The sequence below is a fragment of the Mesocricetus auratus genome, unplaced genomic scaffold, assembly GCF_017639785.1.
Source record: "Mesocricetus auratus isolate SY011 unplaced genomic scaffold, BCM_Maur_2.0 Super-Scaffold_100020, whole genome shotgun sequence".
Taxonomy (NCBI): domain Eukaryota; kingdom Metazoa; phylum Chordata; class Mammalia; order Rodentia; family Cricetidae; genus Mesocricetus; species Mesocricetus auratus.
The window spans coordinates 24,126,009-24,141,675 of NW_024429201.1; the positions used below are offsets into that span (position 1 = coordinate 24,126,009).

The following is a 15,667-nucleotide window of genomic DNA, read 5'->3' on the forward strand; positions in this document are numbered from 1 at the left end:
CAGACCCCAAGCTCTATATTGGGAAGAGTGAAGGGAGGGGGAACTGCAGTCAGGATATAAAATAAATTTCAATACCAAAACCAAATAACATATCTTAGCAAGGAAATAGAACACCCTGTAAGAGAATGCAAATGCATTTAACGCCTGTGAAACACTGCAGCAGACCACATCCTAAGTCAAACAACAATGAAAATAAAATGGGAACCTAGAAGTCATGCAATCAATAATACAGCGTACATGCTCTAACTGTGATCCAACACAACCAGGGTTAGGAACTGCAAGAGAGTCTTCCCTGATCAATTAGTCAGCAGGCAGTGCCGGAACAAACACTCTTTTACCCCAGCACTTGGGAAGCAGAGGCCAAAAACTGCTGTGAGATGCAGCCAAACCTATACTAGCGCTGAGAGGAATATTCACAGTCCCGAATGCTCCCATCACCAAGGTGAAGTGCTGTTAAATCGATGTTCTTACCTCAAAAACACAGAAAAGGAGGCAGCACTTAATATCAGCACTTAAAAGAATAGGGGCAGGAGGCCATTCTGGTCTAATTATGGAGTTCCAGGACAGCCAAGGCTACACAGAGTCCTTGTCAAAAGAAACAAAAAAACCAAGCAAACAAACAAACAAAAAAACAAATCAAAAACCAAAAGAAAAAGGCAGCAAATGTACTCAAAACAATCAAAAGAAAAGAAATGATTATAAAACTCCAAATTGATAAAATTACAAATAAGAAAAGTACAGAGAAAAGTCAGCAGAACAAAAGGTAGATTGAAAGAAAAAGTTGGTGCACTTCTGGCAAGACCAAGTGAGTAGGCACAAATTACGAAACGCAACACCAAATGGCAGCTGGAAGCACTGAAGAATAAAGAGGTAACAAGGACAATTACAGTATCAGCGACTTGAAAGCAAGGGACCCCTTGTGTGTAAACTACCCGAATCCCACCAGCTCCATCTGTTTCCTGCAAATTCATAACTTCACCCTAATTTAAGCTGAACACTATTCCATTGTGTGCATATAGCACACTTCCCTTAGCCATTCATTGTAGATGGACACTTGGTCTGTGGCAATTTCCTAACTACTGTAAGAAATACATATTTTATCTTGGTGGTCTTCACATCACTTGGGGAGTTATTTCTAAATTTAAAGATGTAATTATACTCATTATATTATCTAATTTCAGATTTAACACTTAGAACTGGACATGCTGCAGAGCTTCACGGCAGAGAACAATAGAACGCTAGTATTCAAACAGAGTGCTGTGTGACTTGCTGCAGTTCCTTCACGAAAGTTCCTGCTTTCTATCTTTGTTTGGCTTTTTATCTTTTTGTTTGTGTTTGTCCGAAAGGGCTTCTAGTCCATAGGCTGGGCTCCAACTTGTAGTGATCCTCCTGCCTCAGTCTCACCACACACAGAACAGTCCCATCTCTGAGAGATGTGATGAAGACATTAGCACAGGTGCTCTGAGTGTCAGCTTTACCTGCTTCTTAATGGCGTAGTTTTCACCATCTTCAGCCTTCATTTTTTCAATCTTTTCTTCTTGTTGCTTTGCCTCTTTCTCATACATCACTTTTTCTTTGACCAATCTATAAACAAACCAAAAATGTTTTACAGAATTAGCTTTTATCTCTAAAGCATAACAAAGAAACTACGTAAATACAAAGCACAGGTAATACTAAGTGCAGCACAATACTTAGCAATTTTCAAACCTGCTAGTTCCTCTTTGGTTATAGCCACTAATTTTCTGGAGTAATGCTCAACTAGAAAGACAGAGAATCTACCTAATAGTGTAATTCTCTGAGTACTGCTTTCCTTTTCCAAATGGCACTTAAAATACAATTTCAAAGTTATGCTATTACAGCTTAAAGGCAAAATTAACTGAAAATATTTTCTATTATTTTTACAAACCCACATCTCCAAGCAGCAAAGCAACTTCAAAGTCTGTTGGTTCTAACTAGCAAGAAAAGCTTAATATTAAGGAGAGCTGTAAGAAGTCTAACGGACTGACAACCCTAGTCAGATCATCAAGTAATAAACTACCTGTAACATGATGTGTCACACACAATACAACATTACATATGCAGCCCCACAACTAGTAGGATCGTCCAAATTCTTGTGCTAGTGGCCAAAGAAACTGAAGAACAGAAGTTCCAAGGATGGACAGCATGTTTGTGTGAAAGGTCCTGGGAAATCTTGTAGCAACCGCTCTGCTAAACACGGCTCAAGTGCAAACTCAACGGAGATGCAAGCATTCTCTGTGGCTCCTCCAGTACGGCCGATCTCAAGCACAAGCTTGAGAAGTGCTTTGTAGAAACCCACACTCTCTACAAAACTCACAAGTGCAAATTTAACATATTTAAAACACTGCTCATGCAATTTAAGTTTTTGGGTAAATTAAGAGCTTCTGACCATGCCCCTAAAAACCCTGATTTTTAATTTTCTTAGTTTATGACCTAATATTCCAACATCAAGTGTACGAGTGGCAGGCCAATACAAATAACAGTGGTTAAAAGGGATAAAGGGGGCAGGAGAGATGGCTCAGAGGTAAGAGCATTTTCTGTTCTTATAGAGGACCCAGGATCAATCTGAGCTCCTGCAGCAACTAGCAACTCCCTGAAACTATAACCCCAAGAGATCTGACACTCTCTTCTACCTCCACAAGTTACCACACATACATGTGGCTTACTTACATTACATACATGATGACAAAAAAAAAAAAAACTTTGGCACGGCACACACCTTTAATCCCAGTGAGAGGCAGAGGCAGGTGGATCTCTGAGTTTGAGGCCTACAGAGCGAGTTCCAGGACAGCCAAGGCTATACAGAGAAACTGTTTGTAAAAACCAAACATAAATAAATTTAATTAAAAAACATTTAAAATACTGGCAAAGACCCTACATAAGTATTTCTTTAAGATGACATGCAGATGTGTCGTAAGCACATGCTTAGATACTCAACCCCATCCATCAGGAATGGTATAACACTTCACACACAACCTGTCTATAATCAGTCAGATCATAAATGTCAAGTGTTGAGAATGATACGAAGAAAAGCACTGCAAAATACTGATAGAAATGAAAACTGACACAGTTGTTTTGAAATTGGCTACTTCTCAAAATATTAAATCAAAATTACAATTTGTCCCAATGCTACTCCTAGATATATACCCTAGAGAAACTGAAACAGAAGTCCACATGAAACCTATGTATACAAATAGCCTTATGTGCAACAGCTAAAACATGGGAACTTAAAACTGCATTAATGGACAAACAGAATGCAGTTTATCCATTCACTGAAATATTACTAGGCAATAAAAAGGAGTAAAATACTCTTGGGGAGAATCTACCACAATTATTCTGCTAAATGGACATAATAACAATCTGATTCCTAATGACATCATTATACCTAGATACTAGTGCATCTCTCAGCCCTCACCAAGAAGCATCCCACATGGAGTTGGGTTGGTAGGGAAGGGATGTGGCTCTAGGAGGAATGGGAGAAGAGGTGAAATGATAAAAAAAAAAACACTGTATAAAATTCTCAAAGAACTAAAAACGGGAGGGCATTAATTCATACTACAACATGCTGAACCTTGAAAACATGTTGTGAAAGCAGCCAGACATAAGAAGCTAGAAACTGTATTGATCTATTTATAAGACACCCACAGAATAGGCAAATATAAGAATGCAGAGAAAAAAGTAAATTCATGGTAGCCTAGGACTGGTTTGTTTCTGACTTGATGAAAATGTTTCAAATATGACACCATCTGAGTGACAGGAGTACAATTCTGTAGCTACCCTGGACACTTTGAATGACTGAACTGTAACTATATGAAATGTGAAATGCATCCCAATAACTCTACCACCCCAAAGGATGAAAGTCTGTGACCACAGAATGAGCTTCAGGAAAAGGTCCAAGTACTGATCAATCAGGCCCAACAGTATCACTACACTCTAAATATTTGTCTTTATACTCAGATAGGTGTAGACCTCACCCCCACACACAAACACAGACCATTACAGAAAATCACAACTAATCTACAAACAGAATGCGGGACACACAGTCCCAATGGATAAGTCTATAACACAACTTGAACAACCAAGGCTTGGGAACATTGAGGGAGACGGGGTAATAAGAGTATAAAAGGCAGAGGATCAGGGAGTTTGTTTAAGATTTTGTCTCCTAGAAATGTCAGAAGTTACAACCATAAAATCTCACCAACATGACTGCCTAAACCTGAGCTGAACAAGAACCGTAACAACAGACATGCCAAAGTGGATGGTGGAAAGTTAACAAGGCCTCAAACCTACCCAAAGGACTGTAGGCAACTAAGGAATGCCCAGAGTGGGGAAAAAGTCTTCCTCAGGGCAGAGCATCTAATTGGTTATCCAATACTAAATGGTCAGCCCCTGAAAACACACATACCTAGTAACATATAGACTGAGTAGACTGCATTTATGTATTTAGGAACACATATATGCAACAACAATTAATGAAAAAAAGAGGTCATAAATTTGAAAATTAACAAGGAGGGGTACATAGAAGGGTTTGGAAGGGGGAAGGGAAGGAGAAAATGATGTAATTATAATCTCAAAATATAAAAGAAATAATTTTAAAATTACGTTAATAATTTAATATCAAAATGAAATCTTTATTCATTGACATCATAATTTCAAAATAAAAGTAACATGAAATCACTACAAATAGTTGTCTTAAAAGGCCCCTTTAAATACTTTTTAAAAATTGCTAAAGATGGTTTTATTTGACTGACAATGCTGTAAAGAAAGAATAAAATGACACAGGAGGTAGAGGGAGGAAAAGGGACAGGGGAGAAAGGAAGTATTGGGAGAGACAAGTTTACCCATACATTAAAAGGCTGGGACACACATTAAAAGGCTGGTACAGCCCTTGCTTAGCAAGGGTGAGGCCCTGGGTTTGAAGGCTAGCACTACAGAAAGAAGCGAGAGAGTTAATTCTGGATTTCCAGTTTGTTTCTGCTGTCTCACTAGGGAACAGGAGGTCTGGAGGTTAAGTGCAAACTGAACCTTCAGATGGGTCATTTGCTATGAACTAACCCACTTTAGGCTTCTATTTTCCAAACACACAGGCTGTGGCGGTTTGAATGAAAACGGACCCCCAAGGCTCCTATATTTGAATGCTTGGTCCCTGATTGGTGGAACTGTTTGAAAAGGATGAGGAGGCGTGGCCTTGTTGGAGAAGGTGTGTTTCTGGGGGAGGGCTTTGAAATTTCAAAAGCCCACACCATTCCCAGCTGGCTCTCTCTGCCTCCTCCTTGTGGATAAGCATGTAAGCTCTCAGCTCCTGCTCCAGCACTGTGTATTCTGCCATGCTCTCTGCTGTGATGGTCATGGACACTAGCACTCTGAAATGGTTAAGTCTCATTAAACTCTTCCTTTTATAAGTTGCTTTGGTCATGGTTTCTGCACAGTAATGGAAAAGCAACTAACACACAGGTCTTATGCTTGTCTTCTGCAAGTTTGAACTTGTGTGTTGTATCATCTTACATATCAATGCCAGAGTTGCTGTGTTTATTATTATGCAACTACTATTATTCATGTGTACTCAGCACCCATTGCATTAGCAACAAAGTCGAATGTTTACAAATATTTTTGGCTGCTAAACTCCTCTAAAAAAGGTAACTGGAGCCACATATTAGTTCTCCCATCTCCCTGACAGACACACAAAAGAAACACTTTAAAGGAGACTACTTTTGCTCATGGTCTGAGTTCATGTTCAGCTGGTTCCACTGTTTGTGGGCCTGTGGTAAGGCAAATCATGAGAGGAAAGGCAGGGTGGAGTAGAACTGTTTACCTCACGGTGGCCAGGAAGTAGAGGTAGAATGGAGTCAAGAAGAAGGTTCATTTTTCCAGGGCAGACCCCACTTTCCCCATAGGCCCGACTTCTCAAAAGTGCTGTCACATTACAAATCCATCAAGGGATTAACCTGTTGATTAAGCCTGAGATCTTAGGATGGCACAGCCCCCAAATGCATGAATCTCTGGGGGCCAACTCAGACGCAAACCAAAGAGAGCTGGATAGATGACCAGAGTGCAGCACATTCCATAACATCCTGTAATTCCAACATCTAGTCAGGACTAGCAACTGATGGCTAGGGCCAAACCAGGTCAAGAACAATGAATTATGTTATAGGTACTCACTGTAATCTAAATGTTTAAGAAGTGAGCCTAACAATGTGAATACATTTGCCTTCTATTATTTCCCATTTAAAAAAGTAAATAGAGCAATTCTGGAACAGAACAAAAGTGACAGTAATGGAGAAATGAGAGCACAGTGGTGACTCCTCAGGGCTGTACACAATGCTCTGGGCCTGAAAATATTTGATTTAATCCCAGCCACCCCAATATATTATGTTTGTCTATGAAGAGCAGCAGAAACAACCCCAGTAAAATTAGGGACACCTACCTACTTACCACATGTAACATGCAAATGCTTGGATAGAAAAATTACTGCCCTGGAAAAGGGAAAATTGAGTAATGCTAACATACACAAAGTAAACACAACAAAAACAGTTCCACTCTACAGTGTCAATCAATGAATAGATGACAAGTTACATGATCCTGAAAATACAGCTGTTAGTGGCTGCAAAGCATTACACAGGACAAACATAACCCCTTATGAGGAATCAAAACTGGGTATTGAAGTCATTATCACATCATAGTACAATGAACATCCCCATCCATACACTATGTGCCTGTGTTCTGTTTTCAATCTGAGCTACGCCCCTCCAAAAAGTTTGTGTGTGAAAGCTGTAATTGCCAGCTCAGAGGTTTGAGGAAGGGACTGGATCATGAGGTCTCCATCTATCCATGAAATCACAATCTGATAGGACCTTAGGGAGATAATGGAAACCAGGAAGTTGGACCCAGTATAGGAAGTAATACTTTAAAGTGGTAGATCACTTTAAAGGTAAGGTTTGATCTCTCTCTATCTCTATGCCAGGAAGCTGTCATAAGGTGAGAGGATACTTTTTTCACCATAATGTTCTGCCCCAGCAGAGGCCTAGGAACCCTGAGTCCAGATACATCTTTGTTCCTAGGTTGTGACCAGATGATGAGAAACACACACACACACACACACACACACACACACACACAGCTATTGTGGCTACCTAGCAATGTGGCTCAGAAGTTTCTGTAACTCATTTGTGGGAAGCATTTGGAAGTTTGGAGAAACAGGCTTGGGAAAGCTTCAGGTGCTGTAATTAGTAGAGCTTGCTAAATGATTCTAACATGAGCTTGCAGAACAGAGTTCCAAAGGTCCATGGACAGAGAAGGCCAGACAAGATTGCAGTTGGGAACAAGGATTCTATCAGGAACTGGGCTGTGAAAATGGGATTCCTATGAGATTATAGTTGACCTTGCTCAACTGTCAGCCATACCTAGAAAGGAATGTTTGCTGGGACAGCCTGTCTCTCAAAAAGAATCTTTCTTGCCTGAGCAAACATTCCAGGAAGAAGAGATGGCAGACACCTAAACAGCTGTACCAACTTACCCATTTCTGAGACCCTCACCCGACCCTAGAAAGCAGTGCCTGGCCTTCCCAATGCTGCAACACTTTAATATAGCTCCTCATGTTGTGGTGACCCCCAACCATAACATTATTTAGTTTGTTACTGCTATGAATCACAATGTAAATATATGTGTTTCCTGATGGTCTTAGGGAACCCCTGTGAAAGGATCATTCAACCCCCAAAGGGGTTGCAACCCACAGATTGGGAGCCACTGTCAGCTTTACCCCACCCCACAGAACCTCCATTCCTGAGGGAGAGTGTCTGACCTTCACTGTTTGAAATAAACAGACTCATCTATTGAGGTCAGACTCTGATCTCTTTCTGCTTTCTGTCTCTTTACTCTCCACTCCAAAATCTAAGAAACTGGACTGGAGCCATCCATTCATGTCATACTGTGGCAAGCAATCTGTTCCCATTTTGTGTATGACTTCAGACCCTGTGGGATGGGAGGATGAACAAGAGAGTGATGTCTAATTATCCGATGAAGGAAAGTGCAACACAGGGCAGCAGTCAGGCTGAATCTGGATAACTAGCTGCTTTTAATAAGGTTTACACTGAAAACCGAGACCAAAAGCAGAACACAAAGGTATTCACTGAAAAGTTGCAGCCTGGCTAGAAAAGCCAGGGAAAGGAAGAAGATAGCTGAAGAGATGAGCCCTACAAAACAGACAGGATTCTGCAAAACAATAACGAAACTGTGAGGGCATTTCAGGATTGGTTGGGTCCTATGCCCCCCAAGCTCAAGGGTAAAAGATAAACTTATTTGGAAGACAGTTAAGGGGCAGGACCACCTAGGGAAGTGACACTAAAAAACCCACTACAGCTGTGGTGCAGATGGCTTGCTTGGCTACTGACTGAGCCTACACTAGACCTTGGTATCATTCAGAGGATGCTGGTCTTAGAGCCCTGGAGAATGATACAGATTTACAGGGCTTCGGGGGCCCCTTTTCTGCTTTCCGACTGTCACAGGTAAGCAACTGTTCCACCCAAACCCTCTCACCATGCTATCTTGACACCACAGCTCAGAACTATGGAGCCAACTGACCATGACTTGAAACCATGAGCCAGAAGAAATCCTTCATTCCTTAGGTAATTACCTTCATTCCTTAGGTAATTACCTCAAGCATTTGGTCACAACAACAAAAGTTAACACAGGCATGCAACATTTTCTTATTATAAAATATTAAAAAATGTACAGTGCACAAGGCAAAATTAATTAGCTCATTCTAGTCAACCAAGTTATTTTCTTGCCTTACTAAAGTGACAAGGCATTTGTTACTCATTATTAGTAACAAAACAAAACAAAACAAACCCAAATGTTAAATCAGTCTATTCCTGTTTTAGTCCACCATTTAATAAGTTCCTTTAAAGACAATATAACTGATTTCACTGTTTAAACAGTAATAAGCACATCAAAACTTACACTAAAAAGAAAAAAAGCAAACAACACACACACACACACACACACACACACACACACACGCAGAGAGAGGGGGGGGGGGGGGAGGACCAGGATGAACTGAACACAATACAGGAGGATGGGAGTAGAAGGGGCTGGGGAGATGGTTCCAAAAGTGTTTGCCTTTGAAGCAGAAGGACTAAGTGAGTCTGACCTCTGGCCTTCATTTTAAAAGCCTGATGTAGTGACCAGCAGATGCCTGGAGCTTAATGGCTAGCCATCCTAGCCTACCCTCAAGCTTTAGGTTCCAGTGAGAGGCCCTATCGATATCCAACAGGGACAGCTCCTGAGACTTTCAGTGCCCATGAGCATGAGCACCTGTGAGCATGCATACAAAGATATAAAGGCAAAGGAAATCCAGTGATCATAACTGAACAGGCTTCATAAGTACCAAATAAGCTCAAGGAAAAACAAATCCTCATTGACAGCCATTGAGAATTCCCAAACTAGAAGGGTGGTGGTGTATTCCTTTAATCCCAGCACTCAGAAGCAGAGGCAGGTGGATCTCTGTGAGTTTGAGTATAGCCTGCTCTACATAGTGAGTTCCAGGACAGCCAGAGCTACACAGGGAAACTCTGTCTTGAAAAACAAAAACAAAAATGGGTGCCAAGAGATAGCTTAGTGGTCCAGAGTACTTCCTGTTCTTCCCGAAGACCTAAGTCCAGTCCCCAGCACCCACACTAGCTGGGGGCCCAACACCCTCTTCTGGCTTCTTCAGAACCACCCCATATGCAGAGAAAATGAGTAACAAGGCAGAAAATTCTGCTATGTATGCTAAAGTCATGGGTTTTCCTTCAATTACACAATTATAAACTCCAGAATCCTCTACAACAATCACAGTTTAATAGAAAAACACCACTAAAGAAGATTCCAGCTAACCTACGTTTGCAAGGAAGATAGATCCCTTGGGCATTAGAGGCTCTCTATATACAGAGGGAAATGCAATCCTGTAATATCAACCAATATAAAGTAATGTGACCAGTGTACTCATTTTCAGCTTTATTTGCCTTTTGTCTTTAAGGTCTGCTTAAAGACCAAGAGCTATCTACTAAATTTTCCTCATATGCATGGTACCCCAGAGAAGGGGAACAGGACAGAATCTTCTGAGGAGATTGGGAGGAAGCTGGGAGAAAGAGAGGAGATGAAGATGAGGGGAGAGGAGGACATGGGGGAGCAGGAGAGTTGAGTTGGGGGAGGAATGGAGAACAGATAACATAGTAGAAGGAGCCATTATAGACTTGAAGAGAGATCTGGCACTAATGAGATGTCCAGAGACCTACAAGGATGACACCAACTGGCAATCTAAGCAATAGTGGAGAGACTATCTTAAATGCCCTGTCCTGATAATGTGACTTCCTTGTATGCCATTCTAGAGCCTTCATCCAGTGGCTGAAGGAAGCAGAGGCAGACACCCACAGCTAAACACTGAACCGAACTCCTGGAACCCAGTTGCAGAGAAGGAGGAGTGATGAGCAAAGGGGTCAGAAACAGTTGACCTGAACAAGGGGGAAGCTCATGGACCCCAGACTGATAGTTGAGAGGCCATCATGGGACTGATCCAGACCCCCTGAATGTGGGTGTCAGTGAGGAGGCCTCGGCATTCTTTGGGGCCTCAGGCAATAGATCAGCATTTATCCCTGGCATCCAGATGGACTTTGGGGGGGCCATTCCACATGGAGGGATGCTGTTCTCAGCCTGGACACATGGAGAAGGGCCTAGGCCCTGCCCGGGATTATATGACATACTTTGGAAATCCCCCATGAAGGGCCTCACCCTCCATGGAGAGTGGAGTGGGGATTGGGTGGGGCTGGGGGAAGAGTTGAAGGGGGCGGGGGAGAAGGGGAGAGAGAGAGAGCTGGAATTGACATGTGAAGCAAGCTTGTTTCTAATTTAAATTTAAAAAATGTTAAAATAAAAAAGCAATCAAATAAAGTAAATTGGGAAATGAGAAAAAAAAGTCTAACATAGGTGTCGGCAAAGATGATCCCTGGTCATCTAGTGAAACTTAAAGTATAATGATACCTGAACGATTCTTGGAATATTCTGAAAAAAAATTCTAAGCCTATGTAGCCAACTTCCCATGTGCAGGTCCTGGATCTGAAGTCCCTAGTATGACTTTTTTTCTGACACTTCCTTTCCACTGACAGAGCTGCTAACCAGCTCTCCTTTTTCTGAAGAAACAACTTTTCAGATTTCTACTGTGAGACATGAAGGCAAATACTTGCCCTACTGATAAGTATTTTGATACTGTATTGCATTTAAACACTGGAACTCACTTTACAGACTATTCCTCCTCCCAGTTTCTCTCTCTGTCCAGAAATCCTGCTTATTCTCTCATGCATAGCTATTGGCTATTTAGCTCTTTATTAAATGAATCAGAAGGTGCCTTAGGCAGAGACACATCTTTACAGTGTAAACAAATATTCTGTAATACCCAGTATTGCCACAACTACATAAGGGGTTCTGCTGAAGGTTCTGGAGAAGTTGTTACTGCCCCTATAAGAGATATAATTCCTGTTCCATCTTGGACACTGCCCTGTGTTATATGTGCCAGAAGGTCTGTGGGGTCATGAGAAAACTGAATTTAAAGGACTGGTCACTCTGAAGTGTCAGATAATTTTAGTCCTTGATGATGTCAAGTCTTTCCAAGAATACTATCTGCAGATTTCTTATAAAGTAATCAAGCCAGGTAATGGCTATGTACACCTTTAATCCTAGCACTCGGGAGACAGAGGCAGGAGGGTCTCTGTGAGTTCCAGGCTAGCTGGTCTACAGAGCAAGTTCCAGGATAGTCAGAGCTGTTACACAGAGAAACCCTGTTTTGGAAAAAACCACAACCAACCAAACAAAAAAAAAAAAAGATATAACCCTTATGGTCTTTTGTCACATGAGCTAACAACATCTGCATTGACACACCATTAGGTTTCTCCACAGCACAGAGACCATTCATGTTTCTCTCATTCTAGAGCAGTTCAGTCTAAACCAACAAAACATTCAGGACTTGTCTTTTTTTCTTTCCATATTTAAATGAATGTGAATGAAGATTAAATTACAAAACTGAGTTTTCTTTTATTACATCAAGAAATATCTACATAAACCTTGTGTAAGACTATATTTTATACTTCAAAAATTTTTATCCAAAACTTTAAAAACTTTTGTTTTTAATAATGTTGGTGGTTATTGGAAGCTACACACCAGACTAAATATTATCTTTTTATCTCAATCACATTTTCAATTTATAAAACACTTCTTGAATGCCCAACAGTAAGATGTTAGAAGAGGGCAGACAGGGTAGGTAGAGTTAGCACTGAGGGAGTTCATGGAGCTAGGTTGTCTATATACACAGGCAGCACCTGGAAAACACAACTGTTTTATAACAGTGATGGCAGGGAACCTTACACGGGCAAATCCAAGTTAGCTGCATTGAATAAGACTTCAGAATCTCCTGATTTAGTGTTCACCATCTATAAAGTGTATGCAGCTAAAACTTGGAGTCACTCCATACTAATTCTTTTTATGGTTATATAAAGAAGCTCCAAGTGAGACATTCTACTGTCCCCAACCTTCAAATGGCAGTAAGTCAAGATTTGGGGGTCAGAACTGGGGATATAGCTCACTGGTAGGGTTCTTGCCTAACAAGAACTACCACAATAAACATACGAATGAAAGATTTTGAGGTGAGTAAAGAATTTTCAGCAGTATCCTATATTCTTGAAACTGAAGAGTGCACTAGACACAGACAGAATGAGATAGGCTGGAGAAGCTGTTTGTTCTAAGTGGAACACCTCCTCATTCTTCAGTCCTATCTCCCCAGCCTCTAAACCTAACTTAAATGCTCTTATCATTAGCACCATTCTACCCCCAATCCCCTCACTAACCCAGGCTAACACTGGATCCTATGGATCTTCACGGCCTAATTACCCCCATAATCACCATGTTCCTATTTTGTCCATTTTTGCTCTTGAAAGCAAATGCCCTTAAGAAATGGTGATGTGCCTTATACAAGCATAGCCTCATGGTGTATGTACCTCATGGGTGTTTACCAAATGCATGCTCGGAGGAAAACCAAGCAGTTCTCATGCCTGCCTTCAAAGAAAACAAATGACTAACAAAGGCCACGTGGCCAGGAAATGTGAAGTCAGAATTTCATTACGAGTGTAAGCACTCTATATCCACCAAATTAGAGTAAATGAAATAATTTAAAATCTGTAATGTCGCCAGGCAGTGGTGGTGCACGCCTTTAATCCCAGCATTTGGGAGGCAGAGGCAGGCGGATCTCTGTGAGTTCGAGACCAGCCTGGTCTACTCTACAAGAGCTAGTTCCAGGACAGGGTCGAAAACAATACAGAGAAACTGCCTCAAGAACCCCCCCAAAAATAAAAAGGTAATGCCTTTTACTTACTCCAAAAGTAAAATACTTTCATGTTTTAAGACTGAAATAGCACAAAAGAGGATAGTGTAAAAACAGCATGTCCTATTCTACACAGCAGCCACTCAACTCTCAAAAAATGGAAGCAATACATTGTTCTTGTACAGCCTAAATGAAAGAAAATGAATGCTTAATTTAAAGGCATTTGTTACCTTATTTCTCTTAGTACCCATTAATTAATCAATTAAACTGGAAATGGTTCAAGTTCTATTAACTGCTGAAGTAGAGTATATGCTCTAATTAATTTTAATAAATAAGTTAGACAAGACATGTTCTGTAAACAGCTAATATGATGTACGCAAAATCCAAAATCAATATAACTGTTTCAAAACTACAAACCTTAGAATTAGTAACTCAAAAACACCAATATAAAACAATGTTCCACTAATTCTCTAAACTGTCCCCTAAAGTTTTGAGATGTGAGAGACTAATGACGCAGTAATTAAGAGCACTTCCTGCTCTTCTAGAGGCCTAAGTTCCATTCCTAGCACCCATCCCAGGCAGCTCATAGTCACAATCACCTGTAACTTCTGTTTTAGGGTATCTGACTCCTTCTGAACGCCAAAGAAAACACACACACACACACACACACGCACGCACGCACGCGCGCGCGCGTGTGTGTGTGTGTGTGTGTAAATTTGGTCTGAAAATTCAAGAGTTGAATTTTTAAAATTACTCTACAATTGGTGATTCCTAATCTGTAAGTCCTCCAAGTCTTTGTTGCCCAACCTTAAATATATCATACAATTCGTAAAATGTGTGTACTAATTTAAACCCACCGCCCATTTACTCTACTACTTACTCAAAGCATTTCCAAGCCACTGATCTGCATAGCCAATGAACCCTTTAAAGGCTTCACTGTCATAGCTGGAGCCACACCCAGGACACATGAACAGCATGAGCTAGCATGTGAAAGTACAAAGTCTTCTCACAAACCTGAATAATATATACATCATGTGTTTATAGGATTGTACGAACACACAATTTCATGCAAATAACTTCTTTCTACATAGCTCCTTGCTTACTCCAGATGAGAAATCTGGCAGGGTCTTTCAAGGCCCTGTATACTGGCCTGGAACTCACTATGTAGACTAGTCTGGCCTTGAGCTCACAAAGCTCTGTCTGCCATGAACACACATCTATGACAAATATCCCTTTCTGTCATATAACTGAAAGACTCAGTATCTAAAGTACTGAGAGCTGAATAGAGACACAGAAATAAAACTACAGTGATTCAAACCTGAATGAATACAGATAGATTCCCTCAATTAAACGGAAAATATAACCAAAATTCTATTATCCAACAGTTCTTTTATAGAAAAATAGTTCTTTCAAGTGATATTAATAGATATGATTAAAAGAAAAGAAGTTTCTGTGAGAAAGTAAACCTGGGAAACACTCCCTATCCAGGCTCTTAGCATCCACAAAGAAAGTGGAGGAGCCTCACAATGAAAAACTGTCTCTTGGTCCAGCTCAAAAGCATTCGAGCACAGAATTCTTTTTAAACCTGCTGAGGAAGATCTAGTGAGACAGATTCTACTGAATAGTACACTGGGATCCTAAAGGAAGACATGTAGCAGTAAGATTTTTGATGTAGAAACTGACAAATTTTTATTTCCAAATTTCTAGTCTATATTTCTATATTCTCACATACCACATTAAATAAAAACGTTTCAAAGTTAAATATCACTGTCGATTAAAGAATACATCTCTTAAATGCTAATGTGGCAACAAAACAATAACAGCATAATTACAGAATACTAGCAAGTTTCTATATGAAATCACAATGAATATGCTGCCTAGCAACCTCATCCCTTAAGGCTGCCATTTCCTAAAATAAAATTTACATTTTAGTAGAAGGTAACCAGATATTCTATCTTGTGCTACCAACAAAACATTTAATTAAAAAATTGTACAGCAACAATTAAAGCTTCATAAAAATCTAACTGAAGCTTTTCCTACTATAAGTTTATTTCTTTAGCTTAGATATCTCAGATGGGTCATAAATACCTCACTGTTCTTAGGTCACAAAAAGCTATAAAGAAACACAATTTTAAAATACGACAGCTTCAATACCAAACATTATTTAAATACTGCTTTAAAGCTGGGACCTTCACTAAACTGTTTCAGGAAAAAAGAGTCAGTGTGAAACCTATCACCTCACCTGACCTTCCTCAGCAAATATTCACTAATTTAAACTTCCAGAAGAGCCCAAATCACATGAGGAAG

The 15,667-nt window shown here is 40.4% G+C and overlaps 1 protein-coding gene across 1 annotated transcript in view; it reads right to left on the reverse strand.

The window, feature by feature from the left end:
• Positions 1-15,667, reverse strand: part of Tbca (tubulin folding cofactor A) — a 60,814-nt gene that overhangs the window by 12,499 nt on the left and 32,648 nt on the right. Inside the window, exon 2 of the mRNA XM_005065646.4 lies at positions 1,479-1,584. Within this exon, the coding sequence (XP_005065703.1) occupies positions 1,479-1,584 (106 nt within the window). The remainder of the gene's footprint in view (positions 1-1,478; positions 1,585-15,667) is intronic.